Source organism: Oryctolagus cuniculus, chromosome 5 (assembly GCF_051225735.1).
Source record: "Oryctolagus cuniculus isolate XC-2025 breed Fujian yellow rabbit chromosome 5, ASM5122573v1, whole genome shotgun sequence".
Lineage (NCBI taxonomy): Eukaryota > Metazoa > Chordata > Mammalia > Lagomorpha > Leporidae > Oryctolagus > Oryctolagus cuniculus.
Genome location: NC_142871.1, coordinates 25,406,152 through 25,428,072, shown reverse-complemented (window position 1 = coordinate 25,428,072; position 21,921 = coordinate 25,406,152). Strand labels below are relative to the sequence as shown.

General features: G+C 40.3%; 1 protein-coding gene across 5 annotated transcripts in view; it reads left to right on the top strand.

Moving 5' to 3' along the window:
* Positions 1-21,921, top strand: part of AIG1 (androgen induced 1) — a 358,237-nt gene that overhangs the window by 90,722 nt on the left and 245,594 nt on the right. For all 5 annotated transcript variants that reach the window (XM_070073475.2, XM_070073476.2, XM_017345402.4 and 2 more), the window contains exon 2: positions 4,944-5,099. In XM_070073475.2, the coding sequence (XP_069929576.1) occupies positions 4,944-5,099 (156 nt within the window). The remainder of the gene's footprint in view (positions 1-4,943; positions 5,100-21,921) is intronic.

The following is a 21,921-nucleotide window of genomic DNA, read 5'->3' as shown; positions in this document are numbered from 1 at the left end:
CCATCTTTTGCTGCCTTCTCAAGTCATTTGTGCAGAGCTGGATCAGAAGTGGAGCAGCCAGGACTGAAACTGGCACTCATATGGGATGTTGATGTCACAGATGGTGGCTTAACCTGCAATGCCACAATGCCAGCCCCAAGAGACATCTTTTGTATTTATCTGCATATGAACATATTTGATATTTCTCAGCCATCTTCATTGCTCCATATGGATTTGCTATTATATTTGGTATCAGTGTTTTTTCTTTTAGATTTCTTGCAGTCAAAGTCTAATGACAATGAATTCTCTCAATTTCTGTTTTAAAGAGTTTTTCACCTCTGACAGGTTTTTTTTTTTTGTCTTTTTTCTTTCTTTCTTTTTTGACCATGTAACACTTTAAAGATAATCATTCCATTGTTTTCTGTCTTGGAACATTGTACATAGAACATCTGTGATTAATTCTTATCTTTTTCTGTATGTGATACATCTTTTCCATCCACTGACTTTAAAAATGTTCCCTTTATTACAGATTTTCAGAAATTTGATTATACTCTGGGTGTTGTTTCTTTGTATGTAAATAAAAATATTATTTTTAATATCATATTATTTTAAGCTTTTTGGATCTGAGTGTATAGTTTTCAAGAAATTTAAATATTGCAGTTACTTCAGTATTTTTCAACTTGACCAGTCTCCTTCCCTCAAAGTTTCTGTTGTTTATAATACTTGTCACTTAGTATCTGTACTGAATATTTTATCTCCTGGTTGAGGCTCCTTTGAGTATTTTCCTACTTCCTAAGTAATTTTTATTTGCTATTTGGACACCATGTGCTATATTCTTGAATGTCTAAATTTTATCTCCCTTTAAAGTATGTAGAATTTTGCTTTTCTAAGAATGTAAATTAGTTGTATATCAGCTAGAGTTTTTTGAGGCTTGTTTTTAGGTACTGCTGGGGTAGACCTATATCAGTCTTGATTTCTTTATTATTGTAGTGTCACTATTTAGGCAAGAAACTTATTTGGTCTCTTATGAATGACTTTTAGTTTTTATAAGGCCTTTACTGTGTAGTTGACCTCCACTTGACCTCTCCAGGCTGAATACATTCTGAGAATTGTCTAGCATATAATTTGTGTTAGGTAGATTTCTATGATGACACCCAATGGTACTTACCCTTGTATAGTTCCTTATTATTGGCCTTGTGAATAACCATTAAATGTGATCACTTCTCTGACTGTATTACTTTGTAGCAAAAAGGAAGATAACCCAAGTTGCACTTGATGTCATCTGAAGAGCTCTTTAAAAAAAGATTTCTCCAACTGTCTACAAAGGGCGAAGTTCAGTATCTTAAAAAATTGACTTATATTCAGTCCATATGTACAATCATTTATGATGGGAAGGCAAGTTTACCCTCACTAACTATATCATGGAGTGTAAAAGTGCACAGTGGTAGTGAATTCATTTGTTTCTGGGAGGTATGGAAGTAGCTATAAGAAGGACTTCCCTTCGTCGATGAAGACTATGGCCAAGTCACCTAATTTCCTGGGCCACATTAAAAAACAATGACTTTCAGATATTTATATTTCATATTTACTAAGCTAAGACTTTATTTCCTTTGCCCATATACACTAATCCTGCAGAACGTTGTTCATGTATAATACAATCACTTCTTGAGTGCAACAAATCCTGTCATTTTATCCTGTCTTTAAAACTAGGGAAAGCTAAGTTGGAAGTAAAGGATTTGCAAGAGTCTGGCCACTCATATATTATTTTTTAAAATATTTATTTATTTATTTGAAAGGCAGAGTTACAGAGAGGCAGAGAGAGAGAGAGAGAGAGAGAGAGATCTTCCATCTTCTGGTTCACTCATCAAGTGGCTACAATGGCCAGAGCTAGGCTGATCCAAAGCCAGGAGCCAGGAGCTTCTTCTGGGTCTCCCACGTGGGTGCAGGGGCCCAAGGACTTGGGCCACTTCTACTGCTTTCTCAGGCCATAGCAGAGAGCAGGATTGGAAGTGGAGTAGCTGGGACTCAAACCAGCACCCATATGGGATGCCGGCCCTACAGGCGGCAGCTTTACCTGCTACACCACAGTGCCAGCTCCACTCATATATTTTGAAAGTATACAAGCTATTCCCTTTTTAAATTTTTATTTTTAAGTTATTTGGAAATATTTCATGCTAAGGAAAATGAAAATAATAATATAATAAACATCAAAATACCCAAATAATCAACTTAAGAATTAAAAATTAAATCAATGCATTTGAGCCTCTTGTGTCCTTCTTCTTTCCAGCAGAGGTGGGGAAACTTTTTTCTGCCAAGGACCATTTGGATATTTATAACATCATCTGCGGGCCATACAAAATTATCAAGCTCAAAATCAGCCTGATATAGATTTATTACATTTTGAGTCTCAGTTGTGGTTGCCTTAGCAGAGCCAGATCAAAGTATTTCAAAGGCCTACCACGACCCATGGACCAGATGTTCCCCTGCAAGGGTGCTTGAGTTCAGTGTTAATCCTCACACATTTCTTCATATTTTACTTAACATATGTCTAGCTGCATCCTTAAATTTCTCTTTACATTTAAAAATAGTTTAATGATATAAAATATAACTTAGTTTTTCTTGGTTTAATGTTTCATTGTAAAAATTAAAAGTTGATTATGTGTTTGAGATGCATATAGATTGCTCTTTTTTGAAGCACCTAAGGCTGAAATTTAGCTTTCAGTAGATGTGACTAGTATACACCTATGAGAGTTTCTGTGGAGAATACTATTCATAGCTAAGTCCTTTGGCAAATAGAATATTAAGTCTAAATATTGTCAATTTTCTTTAAAGTAGTTGCCACAACTGCCAGTGCTGAGCAAGTCTAAAGCCAAGAGCCAAGAGCTTCTTCCAGGTCTTCTACATGAGTGGCAGGGGCCCAGGTGCTTGGACTATCTCCTATTGCTTTTCCCAGGCCATTTGCAGGGAGCTGGATCAGAAGTGGCAGGGACATTAACTGGCACCCATATGGGATGCTAGCCTTGCAAGCAGCAGCTTTACCTGCTACTCCACAGTGCTGGTCCCTGTTTTAAATCTTTATAACACTTGGTATTATGAGAATTAAATTGAAAATAATTATACTGATGAGAAATATGATCTCATTGTGGACTTTATTGGCATTTCCCCAGTTACTAGTTATGTAGGATTCTCTTTAGTGTATATTTACTATCCAGAATTATATGGAGATTATTATTCGCCAGTAAGGTCTCACTCCAATTTCCCAATCTCCAGTAGGACTAACAGAGTTTCAGCATCTAAAGTCCTGTGAGATGAATGGAAAGTTGTCCTAAGCATCAGAGTAACATTTGAGTCAATTAAGTTATTTCTGGTTATCAAAACATGATTCATGCCAACATATCTGCCATCATCAGTTGTGGTAGTCTCAGCTTTTCCTATTCAGGTTTTTCTGGGTGTCTTTAAGAATGACAATAAACTTTAAATCATTGAAACTAAGGACAGGCTAGGTTATAAGGAAAGATGTGTTATTACTGTGGCTAAGATTAACTAATAATCACAGAATTTGGTGAGCTCCAAAAGGTCTAGATTAACAGTTGAGGTGTTCCAGTGCTGTGCTATGGTGTGGGATCTGATACTGTTTAGGACCCCTGTCCCTTTGTTCTGTGCCTACATGAAGAGCCCAGCCACAGAGCTTTCATCAGTTTTCCACTGCCAATGTGGAAATGTACAAAAAACATACTTGTTGTGTTTTCTAAAGAAGTAATGAGTAGAACTACATCTTTTATAAATATCTCATCTGTAACTTATTTCCAGAAAAAACAGCCAGAAAATTCCTCTTAAATCCATTTTTGGTGCCAAATGGGTATGGTTTTGAGTCCAGGAAATATTATAAGAGGGTACTTCAAAAAGTTTGTGGAAAATATTGACATTAAAAATAAGTTTATTTTGGTACAAAAATGTGTTTAAATCCATGCATAGTTTATGCATAATATGCACTTTCCATGACATTTTTTGAAGATCCCTTTATGTAGGGATTTCAAATTGTTTTTTTGCACCAAAATAAGCTTACTTTAGTTTCATTTTCCCATGAACTTTTTAAAGTACGCTGTGTCTTCTGCCCTTTCCATATTTGAATGATCAGTTGACTAGCTATATTACAGTATGCTGCCTGCCTGCACTCACTGCTCTAGATTGTCAGTTTTCCTCCACTTTAGGAATCTCACAAATTATTGGTCTTTGGTGTATCAGTGTTTCTCACCTTTTTGATCATCCAAGGAAAACATAACTGATGCAAGTGACTCAATCTGCAATTGATTTGAGACTAAGCAACTGATAACTTTTTCTGAAACATATGAAAGACATCTACATTTGCTTTAGAACAATTTTATTTCACAAATACTGAAATCTTGAGGGGAGGTCATTTCATTCAAGTTTGATAATAGAAATTGCTCAGTATTAGAATGCCGATTATTGTGTTCAGTTGGTTTCTTTATGACTGGAGCATCAGCATTCTACCACTTTGTTGTTGGGAAGCATTGTCTAAATCTAAGAGATGAAAGCATAGGAAAGGTTTCTTCACTTTTAGATTGAATTGTCTCATGTATTGTGTTACACCTCACTAGTTAATGTATTCAATATAAGTATAATAAAAGCCATAAATGTGATACTTTAAAATAATGGCTGTGCCAACTTGACCATTGATACTGCTTTCTGTTGGGCCTCTTTAGATGGGTGCATGTTTTTCACTTGTCTGGAGGTGAGTGAAAATGGAAGTAGTGTTTTAAAGATGAGTTTTCTCACCTATACTAGCAAGTTGTAAATATCTCAGGATTTTTTGTTGGTCGGGCCAGTTCTGTAAATGTGATTTTTATCTTTTCTTACTATGCACCCAGTGTGAACATACAGCATGTTCTGCACTTGGCCCTCTTGAGAGTTCACTGACTGAGTCCCACTTTTGTTTCCCACAGGTTATCCAGGCTGTCTTTTTCGGCATCTGTGTGCTGACTGATCTTTCCAGTCTCCTGACCAGAGGCAGTGGGAGCCAAGAACAGGAGAGACAGCTCAAGAAGCTCATCTCTCTTCGTGACTGGATGTTAGCCGTGGTGGCCTTTCCTGTGGGCGTTGTGAGTATGAACACTTTGAATGCATTCAGCCACAAAAGGAACTTGAGTGTTGTTTCAGACTTGTATGAGAAAAACAGGAGATTTGTCTGTTAGTCTTCTGGGACTGCTGTAGCAAAGGACCACAGATTGGGTGGTGTAAACAACAGAGACCAGAAGTTCTGGGGCTGGAAGTCGGACATCAAGGTGTTGGCAGGGTTGGTTCTTCTGAGGCCTCTCTCGCTCTGACTTGGAAAGGGTGTCCTCTCACTGTGTCTCCACATTTTCTTCCTTCTGTGCCTGACTGTGCCCTCATTTTCTCTTATTACAAGGAGAACAGTCATAGTGAGTTAGGCTGCCTTCCTCCCCACTCCAGTGGCCTCATTTAACCTTGATTGTCTCTTTAAAGGCCCTTTCTCCAAACACAGTCACAGTCTAAGGTTCTGGGGTATAAGATTTCAACATATGAATTTTGCAGGGGACACAGTTCAGCTCCTATCTGTTTCCCAAGCAGCTCAGACTTGAAGTGTATGGTCCTTGGCTGATCATTCTAGCGTTTTTGAACTTGGGAGAAGAAATTAATGTTATTTCATACTTCTTCACTCACTCAACTGTACCATTAGCTAATGTCACTGAAGTAAATGCTGCTTAATGTTTGGATCTATAATTTTATTGATTTTCATTGTTTTCTGTTAGATTTCCATCCCATAGTCCAATCTCCTTCATGAGTCTATGAATTTTCCACTGTCTGCATGTGAACGAGATGCTTTAAAGGGCCCATGAGACTATATAGATTTTTATCTATGTGTAGCCAGGAGAAGAATAAGAGAATTCTTGTATGTCTCAAATCATGAGGACAAGTCAGAATTTGTTACATAATTCAAAATCAGACCTTTCATCCACCCATTGATTTCTTGGAAAATGGAAGCACCAGTCACATGGTCTTGCATCTGTGCCAGTTCCAACACTCATGGTGGGAAGAGTCAGAAAATTGTTCTCCTACTCTTTCCAGTAGCTTTTATTCATATTTTCCAGGTCTGTAGCTGGCAGGAGCTTTCCCACACTTGCTGCATGAAGACCACCAGTTAGTAGGCACTCACGTTGTCACTCAGTTGCCATTTTAGTGTGTTGAGCTGTATTTTCTTGGTGAAATAGCTCTTAACTCTTGAGATCAACAAAAGGGTAGGGAAGCATTGTGATCTGGTGATACTCTTCTTCTCATAGCTTCATTCTTCTGAAAACCCAAATAAATGGGTGATTGAAACCATCTAGCAGAACTCTCTGTTTAAAATAGCAGGATCCAATGCTCTATGGACTAGTTACTATTTTTTTAACTTACCTAATAAAATTCAAATTGTTTCCATCAGAATGGTTATCTAAGAAAAAATTTCCACTGGCTTAATGTGTAAAGATATGTTTTCTTCTTTTTTTTTCTTTAGAAGACTTATTTACTTGAAAGGCAGAGCATCAGAGAGAGAGAGACAGACAGACACAGACATAGAAAGAGAACTTTTATTCACTGATTCACTCCCCAAATGGGCCAGGGCAAAGCCAGAAGCCAGAAACCAGAAACTCCATCTGGTCTCCCACATAGGTGGCAGCGGCCCAAGCAAGTGAGCCATATTCCACTGCCTTCCTTAGTTGCATTAGCAGGGAGCTGTATTGGAAGAACAACAACTGAGGCTCTAGCTGGCACTGCAGTATGGGATGCCAGGGTCACAAGTGGTGGCTTAACCCTCATTCTGTGCCAAACTGCCGGCTCCAGGACATGCTTTTTGTGTAAGAGAGTTATCTAGAAATTTCAAGTTGTGTGTGTGTGTATGAATATGGTATCAAACTGTGTTTCTACAAGAAGACTCTGTCTTACATTATGAACCTTGCAGCTGTCTTCAGTGGCTCATTAGATGTTAATGACATTTCATTTACGGTAAACTTTTGCACCTTTTTGTGCTTGAGACTTGAGGTATCCGTCAACTTTTGTGTCCTTTCTTCATTTAGCCCACCTGTGTTTCATAGTTTGTAAAGTGAGTGGTGCCTTTATTTATTTTTTTCTTGTTTCATTACATCTGATGTTTTCCTTCATTTTTTACTGGGTGTTGTTTTGATTCTGTTTTAGAATAAGAGAGAGGAATAAAAATACCTTTCTTCCTCACCCTCGTTTTTAACCAGAAGCCACATTTCCATGACAGGTGTGTGTGCGTTTCCTGACAGCAGGACTGGTTTTTGCAGCATTGCTCCCTGGGGCCTGCCATGCTGCCTAGCTCGCAGGAGGTGAACTGTTTTCTTTAAATTCATAGAAGAAATGGAAGAATCAACAGTGTTGAATCAGAGGTGTGCAACTTTGCTGATTTCTTTAGCTCACTTTTCTTTGCTCACTGATATTTCACGGTCATTATTTCCATTTTTCACAATCGTTTGTGATGTGTGAGTTACTTTTCCTTTTACAGTCTCTATCCTGTTATTTTTTCTGAACTTTTAGAAGTTCCTTGGCTACATTTCTTTCTGTTCTCTATCTCTGTCTCTCCTATTAAGAAGAACTTTGGTCAATATTCTCTAGAAATACTGCATTTTCCATGGTTTCTCCTGTTTCCTTCTTACTCTGTCATTTCACTTTATATATGTATATATTCCCAATTTACATCAGATTTCTCCCTCCAGTACATAGAAATTCATTTTGAGTGAAAAAAAATTAACCAATCTCAACAAATGCCTTCTTTTAAGATCTCATTCATTTTATTTCTAAGTTATGTCTATAGAAGATTTGAATGTGGCTATTTAATAAGTATTTTAGCCTCAAGATTTTTTTTAATGAAAACATGTACTTGTGTGAATTCTTGCCCTTTCTCTGAGGTTATCTCCAGCTTTCCTTTCTGTTGAGTCTGTATATTTGCTGTAGCTTGAAAGGTGTCCACATGTCCCTGTGTTCCTTTTTCTGTGTCCTGTACTGCTCAAAAAGGTTTAGAATCCCACTGGAAGTTTATTCATATGACTTGAGACTTCCTTCCTTATTAAAGTGCCAAACCATTCCTGGTGCAAAGCCAAATTGCTTGACGAGGCATCCTTTTTATGATTCCTGTGCCTCCTGGCCAAGAAGGAAGTTGCCCGGCCTGGAGGGCTGATCACGTCAGAAGGATGAGAATAGCAGTGATGCCCAGGACTGGATGGATGCAGCGTTGTAATGCCTGTGGGAATCTGCAGTAGAGAACGCTTTATCATGTGTGCAGATGATTAATGATAACATTTACAAATCAACATCTCTTACTATTTCGGGTGGTGCAGTTGAAATCCTATGGAAACAAACACCCAGTGGAATACTGGGTGTGGCTTGAACATCCTCAGGTAGACAGTGCACAGCCTCAGCTCCGAGCAATCTGGGGCCCCAGAAGTCTCCCCTGCTCTGCCAGGGGACTGCCAGATTCGCTGAGTGGCTTCCTCCACTTCACATTTTCTGCTTGTCAATCGGAAGTTTACCGGGAAAACAAGGTTATTTTTGCTTTATGATGTGGGGCAGAAAGGCTGTGGGCATAGAAAGAGAGCAAAGAATGGTGGCTGAATTTATCACCTCTGCTCAGGGTTCTCTGAAGAGCCTCTTAGCCCCGAGCAAATTTTCCTGGGGCTCCCATTATCTCTGTCTCACCTCAGTTGCAACCAAGGCAGCAAAGACAGACCCGGGTAGGTTATCTAGGTTTTGTGCTTTCTACACTACATCTTCCTTCAGTACCGAGGTTAATTGAAAGTTGACGGTAATTGCTTTATGTGAGCTTGCAGTACTAAATATGATTCTGTGACCCGCAGACCTAATGTATCTATTTCCTGGGCTCTCTTTATTTCAAGGATATATAAAAAATCATGAAGCATTCCAATCAGAGATAATTGGAGTAAAGTTTTGTTTCTGCATAACCTTGAAGGCATCAGGCAGGGTTGCTTGAGTGAGCATCACATGTATCATCCTGATTTCTGTAGATTCCCATAAATGCAAAGCTGGCCTTGATTAGTAACGCTAATGGCCGGAAACCACCACCACTCCCAGTGCCTTGCAACTCATTTTGCAGGGATCACTCAAGGGAGGCTCTTCTTACCACGTGCAGTTTATTTCTGAACCTTGTCACCCTTTTAAAGAAGCATTACAAATAATTCTATGACAATTTTGTGGTCTGGAAGCACTGAAGTTTATTAGGAGCAATCAAACCAAGAATGTCTTCTGTCTCCTGTGAATTTGTTGACTTTTGTGCTGGCGAGATCCCATTATAGTTAAGAAAGTAAGCTTAGGCCTTTTAACCTGAAAAAAATAAATAAGTAAATAAATAGATAAAGCATATGATAGAGTATGAAAGTGTCCCTCTCAGAAACCCCAGACATGTCTCTAGCCACTAGCCAAAGTAGCTCTTTCGATGAAAAAGAGCAATTGAACATTTTCCACTAATTCAGCTCTGTGCTCCCTATTCATTCACAGCTGCTCAGCTTGAGTAACACACATGATCAGACCTCATACCACACCAGTGTACCTCTGTCCTAGTGTTGCCTTGGGTGGCTGTGGTGCAGATGCTGGCCTGCTGATCCCACTGTGAAGTTGGAGAGGTTCCTCTCTGGGAGGATGTGAGGAGGCCCTGAAGGTTTGGATTGAGTCTCACCTGGAACGGGCTTCCAGGATATGAGGAGCAAAGCAGTATAGGCCTATAACGTTTCTGGAATCCAGCTTTCTTATATGAGTTTAGTCTCACAGCTGTTTGTCAAGGAACCATTTCTGATGTTGTAACCATGTCTTGTAAAAACCAGGGACGATTTTAGATGTGCCAAACTATTCTAGAATTCTTTAAAACTTCTTTTCATTTGTGATGGGGACTGTTCCTTATGAAACCTATGGAAAATAAAATTTAAAGATCTCAGATATATGTTCAGAGAAAAAAATATATTCTATTTATTTCCAAAAACTAATTCCCAAAAATCTTCATTTATTTCCATACTAGCTAACTCAAAGCTAGTTTCAAGAAAAAAAATTTTTTTTATTTGACAGGTAGAGTTATAGACAGTGAGAGAGAGAGAGAGAGAGAGAGACAGAGAGAAAGGTCTTCCTTCCATTGGTTCACTCCCCAGATGGCCGCCACGGCTGGCTCTGTGCCAATCTGAAGCCAGGAGCCAGGTGCTTCTTCCTGGTCTCCCATGTGGGTGCAGGGGCCCAAGCATTTGGGCCATCCTCCATTGCCCTCCCAGGCCACAGCAGAGAGCTGGACTGGAAGAGGAACAACCGGGACTAGAACCTGGCACCCATATGGGATGCCAGTGCTGCAGGCAGAGGATTAACCAGGTGAGCCATGGCGCCGGCCCCCTTAAGAAAAATTTTGAGGGGCTGATATTGTGGCATAGCAGGTTAAGCCACCACCTGTGACACTGGCATCCCATATGGGAGCCGGTTTGAGTCCTGGCTGCTTTTCCATTTCCAATCCAGCTCCATGCTAATGCATCTAGGAAGCAGCGGAAGATAACACAAATCCTTGGGCCCCTAAACCCACATGGGAGATCTGGATGAAGCTCTTGGCTCCTGGCTTTAACCTGGCCCAGCCCTGCCATTCTAGTCATTTGGAGAATGAACCAGTGGGTGGAAGAACTCTGTTTCTCTCTATCTTTCCTTCTCTCCAGGTGTTTTTCAAATAAATAAATAAGTCTTTTTTAAAAAAGTAAAATGTTGAGACACATATAAATTTACCTTGTTAAATTCCTACTATTTAGAAAACAATGTTTTCCTTACTGATTTTTAAATAAAAGAAATTGGTTAAATGGAAAACAGGCACATTAGTTAATATTAATTGCCAACATATATTAATGTCTAGTCATATAACACATAAAAGAAGGGAACTTGATTTTATTTCAATTTTAAATAAAAGCCAATGCTTTTCCCTCTGTTTTGGCATTAAGAGAGAAATTTCTTAAAAGTATATTGTTTATTCTACAAACTTTGTATATTTAACTTAAAAATACACTTAATATCCACTAATACTCTCCTTACTAAATTTTCACACAGGTACCTGAAATCAAACTCTTCTATTTTTTTTTTTAAGTCGTAGCTGACGTCTTAAGTTTCTTTAAATACCCTTTTCCTTTCTCTTCACCTCTAGAGTTAAAAATACAATATCAACTAGGTTATATTTTATGGTAAAAGCCTGTTTCTTCTGGTTGTCAATTATATGTTTCTCCCCAGTCCCCCATCCCTGCTCAGTCCTGAAATGGGGAATAGTAATTGGGTTTCCTGGGGCGGGGAAAGTGCAGAAGTTCGTAAATGAGGATTCATTCAAGACCATCAACAAATATTTTCCCAATACTGGGTGGCAGGCTCAGAAAACAGTAAAAACCTAGCGTAGGTAAGTGATCTTACAATTATTTTTCTTATAGCCTATTCCAAAGACTGAGGACATAATATGATTAGATGGGTGAACCCTATAGGAACCAGATTGCTTCTTTTCCAAATAAGACCCAAGGCTTTCTACCTAGGTGACCTATTTTATTTGCCCATGTTCATGGCAGCTCAGAGTAATCAACTTTTGTTTTATGCTTACGAGACAGATTTCTTATTCACAGTAAATAGTCACACTTTAATAAAAGTTTACTGGGGGTGCCCATTTTTAATCATGTTATGGAGAAAAGCACATATTTGTACCCAGAACATTCAAAGGACAGAAGTTCTAGTCAAGTCAGTAGTTAATTGTGGGTCCGTGGAACCCACTGTATAGCAAGTGCTGAATGCTAGGAGCCAGAGAAGTACTGACTGCAATTGACTATGTCCCTCAGTGGGCTCATAGTCTAGAGAGGGTGAATTTACAAGCTCTGTCAACGAGCAAATTAAAATAAGGGCCTGATGAGTATAACAAAAGATGTGCCTACAGTCAGAGAAATAGCCTCAAAGAGGAAACATATAGTTTTAGAGGGTGGGAGGTCCTGGAATATGTCCGAGAAATGAAGATATCTGAGCTCTGTTTTGAAGAATGATTAAGAACTTATTGGATGTAGAAGTTAATGATGCTCTCAGCTGAAAGAAATAGAATACTCCCAGATACCCACTTGGCTCACTTTTACTTCATTCAAGTCTCTGTTCAAATGATCACCTCTACCAAGCTTCTCTGGATAACCTGTATGAGCTAGCCTCCCTTCACTCTCCATCCCATTGCCTTGCTTTCCTTTTTCTGTAGTAATTACCACTATTTGGCACACTATATTTTTATCCTTTTACTTCTGCAGTACATGTTGTCTCTGACTTGGTTCATACTCCATGAGGCCAAGTTTCCATTACTGCTCTATCCCAAGTATCAGGAACAATGTCTAAATCATTCAGTATTAGATGAGTGTAATCCATGCAGCCGTGGCTTCAGCAATAAAGATATTTACTGTATCACAAAGCAAGAAGCCTGCAGACAGGTAGTTTCAGGGTGGTATTATTCAGTCATATCATTTGAAACTTGGGCATTTTCTGTTTTCCATTCTTTTATCTGCAGAATGTCACCTTTTTGTCCTTGGGCTTACCACCTAAGGTCTCCAGAGGTTTGGTAATGCACCAGGCATAAGCATCACATCTTTTACAACTATGGTCAAGGTGGGAAGAAGAAGCAGCTCTGGGGGGAGCCCTCCCCAAGTGTCTGCCTCTTCATCAGGCAAACAAGTCATTCCCAGAAGCTCCTTGGTTAGCACCATGACATGGCTATACCAGCTGTAGGAGAGACCAGGAAAGCAAGTAGAGCATTATAAAAGAGGCTGCCAGAGCTTAAACTAATTATGATTTTGTCCTTAGGGGTTGAGCATACAACTGCCCAAACAGAATTAGGAGTTTCAACAAATATTGTAATAAATTTTGAGAAATAATAAAATGTAAATGAATTGGAATTGAGGTAATTTATTTTTGGCTTATGTCAATATTAAAAGTACGTGCAATAGAGCCGGCGCCGTGGCTCAATAGGCTAATCCTCCGCCTTGCGGCGCCGGCACACCGGGTTCTAGTCCCGGTCAGGGTGCCGGATTCTGTCCCGGTTGCCCCTCTTCCAGGCCAGCTCTCTGCTATGGCCAGGGAGTGCAGTGGAGGATGGCCCAGGTGCTTGGGCCCTGCACCCCATGGGAGACCAGGAAAAGCACCTGGCTCCTGGCTCCTGCCATCGGATCAGCGCGGTGCGCCGGCTGCAGCGGCGGCCATTGGAGGGTGAACCAACGGCAAAAAGGAAGACCTTTCTCTCTGTCTCTCTCTCACACTGTCCACTCTGCCTGTCAAAAAAAAAAAAAAAAAAAAAAAAAAAAAAAGTACGTGCAATAAAGCTGATGAGACTAGTTGGGAGTATTTTCTGTTGTAGCCAAGAAAGCCATATTTTTTCTATTCATTCTCTAACAACACCCTGTTTAGTACATTCTCACTAAAATGGTATCTCAGAACAGCCCAAAACTTTCATAAACAACCCAAATCTGTCATTTGAAATAGGCTTTCATAGAGAAAGTCAGATTTCTTTCACAGTTGACTAAATGTTTTATGCTTATTTTCTGAAACTCTAAAGTAGCCCTTGCTTTATATCACCAACTTAAAAATGCTGCATTCAGTAAATAAGTAAACTCTTCCATTAACACCTCCTCCCCCCAGACAGTATAGAAAATTATCATGCACTGTGTACCATTCTGAAGTTCTCACTTTCTGGACAAAGAGGGTCACAAAAATATCTCAGAAAATAAAGTGTAATCCATCCAGCCATGGCTTCAGCAATAAAGATATTTAATATATCACAAAGCAAGAAGCCTGCGGTTTATATTCATATTATATTTATATTCATAAGTAAGAGATATATTGAAATTTTAGATCAAGAAAAGGTAGAAATGACCTTAAGTAAAATTAGTGATGTGCATATCTTATAAAATAGACATGCAATTCCTATCCTCAAAAATGTTCCCACCTCCTCCCACCAAAAAAAAAAAAAAAAAAAAAAAAAAAAAAAAAAAAAAAAAAAAAAAAACCAGAACCAGGGTCTTCTGTGTCCTTGTTTTGGGGACCAAGGCAAGATGCAGTATTTTTCCTTTTTTTTCTCCCTGACTCTCTCCCTCATCTCCCTTCTCTCTTTCCTCCCCCCTCCTTCTTCATCTTTCCCCTTCTCCCCAACCCTCTATGTGGGTGTTCCTGAAATTCCTACAGAGGGACTTCATGGAAATTGTACACTATCATTTCATTCCATTTTCCCACAAACTTTGTGAGGCTCCCTCCAACAGTCCTGGTGTGAGTTTTGAGGTAACCAGTACCTGCTTCAGTGCTCTGTTACTTCAGCCAGATATAAACAGTAACAGGTTTTTTGTTTTTGTTTTTGTTTTTGTTTTTTTTGTTTTGTTTTGTTTTGTTTTGTTTTGCCTCTGAAGGAGAACTAGTGGACTCTCTTTTTTTTTTTTTTTAACACAAAATGTATTAATTTTTGTTGTGTCTGTGTGATCATCATGCTTATTTTTGGGACAAATCTCCAGTTAGGAACAAATGTTGAGACATGTTTCTGACTACAGGGGATGTGATCAGGAAAGTCCAGGGGCAAGGTGAAGAGACGGGTGAAGACAAGGAAAGAGAGGAGTGGGGCCTCAGCTCACAAGCAGGCCTGCTAAACCAGCTGTCTCCTAAGCTCGCCTGAAGAGCATGCTTTTCCAGAAGTTTCTCTGCAGGGAATGTCCCTTTGTCCTGTAGGTTAGGTCTGTATTTGAGTCCATATATGAGCAAACATTTCAATCTGCACCTGTGCTTTTCTGGATTCTCTACTGCCTTCTTCACTCTTCACCAAAAGGAGGCAGAAGACAGGAGAGAGATGTGAAATGAGAATCCCAAACGTAAACTAATTCTATGGCCTCACCGTGTGATTGCTTAAAATTCATTTATTTATTTTCATTTTATTTTTGAAAGGGAGAGAGAGAGAGAGAGAGAGAATCTTTTATCAGCAGGTTTTTCTCCACATGCTCTGAAGTAGCCAGGGCTGGGCCAGGTGGAGGCCAGGAACCAGGAAGTATATCCGGGTCTCCCACATGGATGACAGGAGCCCAGGCGCAATAGCGAGAAGCTGGATTAGAAGCAGAGTGGCCAGAACTTAGATCAGGTACTCGGATGTGGGATGCAGGTGTCCCAAGTGGGCAGCTTAACCACTGTGCTAAACTCCCGCCTCTGCCATGTGACTTTAAGGAGATTCCCCACCCTTACCCCTGCTTTGTTTGCCTGAAAAACCAAGTACAGAGTGAAGGTGACTGTCTTCACGCGGGCACACATAACTGCACAGAAAGACGCTTCAGGCTCCGCTGCCTGGAGGAGAACGTGACTGCTGTGTGTCGAGGGCATTGCTATTACAGTAGAGAACAGAAGTTAGCCTTGCATCAGCAAAGGAAACCGGCTCCCACATTCTTGGACAGAGGAACGTTCTTACGTGAATATTCCAAAATGCTCCCTGCAGCCCCCAGCCCCAGGACCCAGACTTCTAAAGAAGACACTGTGTTCCTAGCAGCCTCAGCTGTTCAGCCTGGGAATGAGCACAGCTCCTTGCACCTTCCGAGACTTCTCACCGTCACCCTTCCCATGGTGACAGGACCCGCCAACAACCTCAGAGCCAGGAAATCTAGTAATAAGCGCTCACTTCTACCTGCTCGCTGAGGGCCACACATGGTGCTGAGGGCTGTGCCCTGCAAGCCCCGGAGGCACAAATGCTCATCGTTCTGCATTCACAGAAGGTGCTTCTCTTCCACAGGCGAGGGGTGCTCACCTGCCTGGGAGCTGGTAAATGGTGCCAGTCAGTTTACCTAGATTTGAACTCAGACACCCCACCTATCAGAGGGTCTCCCAGCAGCTACTCTGCGACACACCCAGCCTAACTTTGCTTTCCCTCGCTGCCTGATAGACATTTTTAGCTACATACATAAAGCCCGAGCTGACCAAAACTTCTCATTTTGGAGAATGTGTCCAAATAAGAAGGGGCTGGTACCAAATCTGGATCAAAAAAAAAAAAAAAAAATCACAGCTTTATCTTTCCTTGAGGCTGTTTAAAGCAAACGCCTGTGGTCCTTTGTGTTTTTTCTTGTTTCTCCTAGAATATGTTTCACACCACACAGCCAAGGGCTTTATGCAGTTTTACAGGCCAGTTTGCAAATTACAAGTTTTGACAAGAAAAGATAATCTTTCTTGCTTTGTCTTCTCATTTCAGCAATTGAATGCAGATTGAAACTCCCACGTGTTTCCCCAATGTTCTTGTTCGTAAATTGAGAATACAAGGTTTTATCTGTGGAATTCAAGATATATATATATATATATATATATATATATATGTATGTATGTATAAAAGGATCATTACTAAATGTATCCGATATCATCTGTAACTCTTCTCCAGGCTTCCAAGAAGGCCTGGTTTGGAGCTATACAATTGCAAAAGAATATTTTTGGCAAGAAATGATCACATACATTCCATGGGGGCAGCAAATCCTAACAAGTGAATGGTATCCACTTAGTAAAATATTTTGCTAAGGGTTCCTAGAAACCATTTTGTTTTGCTTTATCAAGAACACATTTTTAGCCAAATCTGCTTTTCTTTTTAAATTATAATTTATCCTTCCACTTATTTTTAAAGGCTATAATTTTTTAAAAAAGATTTACTTTATTTTAAAGGCAGAGTTACAGAGAGAGAAAGAGAGAGACAGAGATCATCCATCTGCTGATTCACTCCCCAAATCGCTACAATGACCAGGGCTGAGCCAAGCTGAAGCCAGGAGCCAGGAGCTTCATCTGGGTCTCCCACATGGATGGGAGGGGCCCATGTACTTGGTCCATCTTCCGTTGCTTTTCCCAGATCATTAGCAGGGAGCTAGCTGGATCAGAAACAGAGCAGCCAGGACTCAAACCAGCACCGTTACAAGATGCCAATGTAGCAGGTAGTGCCTTAACCTGCAATGCCACAATGCTGACCCCTATTCTTCTGCTTACTTTCCAAAGGATTTGAAGTGGTATAAGTTAATCCAGGTATTCAGACAAAATATGCTAGTGCACAGGGCTTCAGAATTGCTCAGAGAAGGCCTGTATTTCATAATCTTGCCAGTTACGGAATGAGTATTCTATGTTATGTTTTAAGAAAAGTGGAGGAACTTTCTTAATGCTTTTTATCTGGAAAAGGAAGGGAAGCCAAGGAACTGGGTAGAAATCTTTGGTAGACCTTCTGGCAAATTGAGTTAACATGTATAGAGGACTAAGCACCAGTCACTGTGTTCATTGCTGTCACATGATTTCACTGACCCTAGAAGGGAATTTTATTTTATTTATTTATTTATATTTGGAAGGTAGAGTTAGAGGAAGAGAGGGAAAGATTTTCCACCTGCTGGTTCACTCCCCAGCTGGCTGTAGCAGCCAAGGCTGGGCCAGGCCAATGCAAGGAGTCCGGAACTCCATCTGGGTTTCCCACGTGGGTGGCAAAGGCTCAGTCACTTATTTTACATAGAAAAAAAGGCCTTAGACAATAGGAAGTCACTTGTCCCTACACACTGGGGTGGGAAAGCTGTCCCCATCATGGCCTTGCAGCCAGTTCTTACTCTGCTCTGTCCTAGCCACAGAAGAATGTGGCTACACTTGACCTGCTCAATAATGTTTGAAGAATGGTATTTGAGATTGGAGAGTCTCAAGCTAAGAAAAGCTCTAGAAGCAGATTTTTCTTTGGGTTCTGGCTCTTGTCATAGACCAGCATCAAGTATCTCCTCAACCTTGGCAACTTCCTAAACTGCTGATTATCAAAGTACTTAGTTGAATATAAAAACCTCCCATCTCAATTGAGACACAAAGAATGCATAATTGCTCAGCAATTGAAGAGGGCACCTAAGCTGATGTCAGAATGCGATGATTCTAATGCCAAAGACAGCCAACCCTGCAGGGCTGTTGGGCAGGCAGGTCATTGATGCCCCAGCTCCATGTAAACATCTTTGAGCCGTTTTGGTTCCAAAGATGACCATTTGTTCTCCAACTCCTCCCATTTTATTTATACAGCATGGGTCATCACAGGAAGATTTAAAAGGCAAAGATAGGGGCTGGCATTGTGGCATGGCAGGTTAAAGCCCCAGCCTGCAGTGCCAGCATCCCATATGGGCACTGGTTCTAGTCCTGGCTGCCCCTTTTCTGACCCTGCTTCCTGCTAATGTGCCTGGGAAAGCATCAGAGGATGGCCCAAGTCCTTGGGCCCCTGCACCCACGTGGGAGACCTGGAAGAAACTCCTGGACTCCTGGATCCTGGCTTCGGATCTGCTCAGCTCCAGCCGTCACGGCCATTTGGGGAGTGAACCAGCAAATGGAAGACCTCTCTCTCTCTCTCTCTCCTCTCTCTCTCTCTTTCTCTATGTGTATGTGTCTACCTTTCTCTGTAACTCTGTTTTCAAATAAATAAAATAAATCTTAAAAAAGGGCAAATATAGAGCCGGCGCCGCGGCTCACTAGGCTAATCCTCCGCCTAGCGGCGCCGGCACACCGGGTTCTAGTCCCGGTCGGGGCGCCGGATTCTGTCCCGGTTGCCCCTCTTCCAGGCCAGCTCTCTGCTGTGGCCAGGGAGTGCAGTGGAGGATGGCCCAGGTGCTTGGGCCCTGCACCCCATGGGAGACCAGGAAAAGCACCTGGCTCCTGGCTCCTGCCATCGGATCAGCGCGGTGCGCCGGCAGCAGCGCGCCGGCCGAGGCGGCCATTGGAGGGTGAACCAACGGCAAAGGAAGACCTTTCTCTCTGTCTCTCTCTCTCACTGTCCACTCTGCCTGTCAAAAATAAAAAATAAAAAAAAAAAAAGGGCAAATATAAAAATTCACACAAATTTTCACAATAAGCATTTATTACTTTTTCTTTTTTTAGTTTTTTTTTTTTTACTTTTAGTTAGCAAATATAAATTTCCAAAGTACAGCTTATGAATTACAATGGCTTTTCCCCCCATAACTTCCCTTCCACTCGCAAACCTCCCAACTCCCGCTCCCTCTCCCATTCCATTCACATCAAGATTTATTTCCATTATCTTTATATATAGAAGATCGATTCAGTATATATTAAGTAAAGATTTCAACAGTTTGCACCCACACAGAAACACAAAGTGAACAATACTGTTTGAGTACTAGTTATAGCATTAATTCACATTGAACAGCACATTAAGGGCAAAGATTCTACATGAGGAGCAAGTGCACAATGACTCCTGTTGCTGACTTAACAAATTGACACTCCTTTATGGCATCAGTAATCTCCCTAGGCTCTTGTCATGAGTTGCCAAGGCTATGAAAGCCTTTTGAGTTTGCCAACTCCAACCTTATTTAGACAAGGCCATAGTCAAGTGGAAGTTCTCTCCTTCCTTCAGAGAAAGTTACCTCCTTTTTTGATGGCCCGTTCTTTCTACTGGGATCTCACTTGCAGAGATCTTTCATTTAGTTCCCCCCCCCCCCCCAGAGTGTCTTGGCTTTTCATGCCTAAAATACTCTCATGGGCTCTTCAGCCAGAACCGCATGCCTTAAGGGCTGATTCTGAGGCCAGAGTGCTGTTTAGGACATCTGCCATTCTATGGGTCTGCTGTGTATCTCACTTCCCATGTTGGATCATTCTCTCCCTTTTTTATTCTCTCAGTTAGTATTAGCAGACAGTAGTCTTGTTTATGTGATCCCTTTGATTCTTAGATCTATCAGTATGATCAATTGTGAACTGAAATTGATCACTTGGACTAGTGAGATGGCATTAGTACATGCCACCTTGATGGGATTGAATTGGAATCCCCTGGCACATTTCTAGCTCTACCATTTGGGGCAAGTCAGCTTGAGCATGCCCAAATTGTACATCTCCTCCCTCTCTTATTCCCACTCTTAATTTAACCTAGATCACTTTTCAGTTAAATTTAAACATCTAAGAATAATTGCTTGTTAATTACAGAGTTCAACCAATAGTATTAAGTAGAACAAAAAAAATACTAAAAGGGATAAAGTATTAAGTTGTACATCAACAGTCAGGACAAGGGCCAATCAAGTCACTGTTTCTCATAGTGTCCATTTCACTTCAACAGGTTTCCTTTTTGGTGCTCAGTTACTTTTTCAATAAGAAGTTTATTTGAAAAACGTTGCTGGCACAACTGCTCATTTTTGGGACAGAAAGCAAAATGATCTTTGCAAGCATGCTCCTGTTGAGGTATAGTCATGTTCTAAATTCAAAATGAAAATCATTCAGGGGAGAAGAAAGAAGGGACACTGATATATTGTTGATATGATCCCAAGAAACAAGCATATCAACCTCCCTAAAGCTTCTTTTCCCGTTATAAACCCTGTACATGACTTGGCTAGAGTATACTTTTGTCTGTAATGTATTTTCATAGATGGCTTATGCATGTAATCTAAAACAAACAAAACACAGAAGTCATTAGCCCTCCTCCTCCCTTCTCTCCAAATAATTCCAGGGCAGTGAGGGAGCCACTTGTGGGTGTTACAGTGTGGTGGGACAGAACGCAAATGTCCTTGTAGCCTGGGACCAAACCCACATACTCAGTTATATTAGTCCTTGTGGAGATAATCTTTCTCTCAGGAAATGAACACATGCCAACCAAGTGCTTATAGACTAAATTTAAATCAGACAGATAAGTAATTTATGATGAAAAATGATCAGGCAGAAAAATCTCGCCATATAAGCAAAATAACTTTTAAAGAGAGTAGAAGGGTTTCTGGATGAACTTAACATCAAGGCAAAGAGTGGGAATTGGATCATCATCGGCAGGTATTCAGATTGCTATAGCCCGAGGCATCCTTTCTGCACTGTAAGGATTACCTTGCTATTTAGACCAGAATACTCCATTGTGTGGCAAGAGAATCCTTGAGATGCATATGCATGCTTGCTTTTTAATACTCATAAGCCTACTGACCAATTATGAACACTTCTCTTGTCAACGGATCTTTCTTGGGAGGGCTATAGTTCATGTGATTAGGCAGCACCTTCAGCTGTTAATGCTAGTATTGATCAAAAGTATTTTGTCAATCTGAAGCTATATCCAAGTCACTGAATGTAAGCACTGATTGTCGCATAGTCTCCTAGCATGATGGCTTTGCAAAAGGATGATCTCATTCATTAAATGACTTTTGTTAGATTGAGCTAGATTTTTCTTAATTCTCAGATGTTACTGTTAAGTTGTGATTAACTGGTTTTCTCTCCTAGCTACTCTGGGTATTTAAATTAATTTAATTGTGTCAAATAAGTGGACTATTGTTCCCTTTAATAAAAAAAGAGACACAGAGAAGCAAAAACTTAATTATTCAGTGATTTTTGTGATGGACAAAAGGTCCCCATAATTTTTTGAGAAAGGAACTTATATTAATGCTAATTGATTGGCAGTGGTTTTCTAACATAATAAAAATAGTCTTCTGTGAGGCTGATGGATGTAAGTTTAGTTATTTTCACTTGATAGAGGAAAAGGAACCTTTATTTATTTTGGAGTGGAATTCAGTTTCATATATATCTAACTCTTAACTCACAAAAGGAGAATTATTTATTAGACTCCTTGATGCTAAAATGACCACCTCATGAGGCACTCTGACCTGCATGGTGTATAAGGTAACAAAAGATCAGGGACTTGGAAGACTAGCAGACCTGGATTGTAATTCTGTGTCCAGGAATTTCTGATGCTAATTTCAGAAGCATTCACAACCTTGGTTTTCTGAAGAGTGAGCTCGATAAATTTTAAGCTTCCTTGGTTTATTTTGAAGAACAATGAAAGACTTACAGTACAGTATCTAGAACTTTCCAGGTATCTAGAACAGTACCTGACATATTGAGAAACAGTCATAGATGACAGTCTAGAGCACGTCAAGTGTATAGAACAGTATCTAGCTCATAACATTT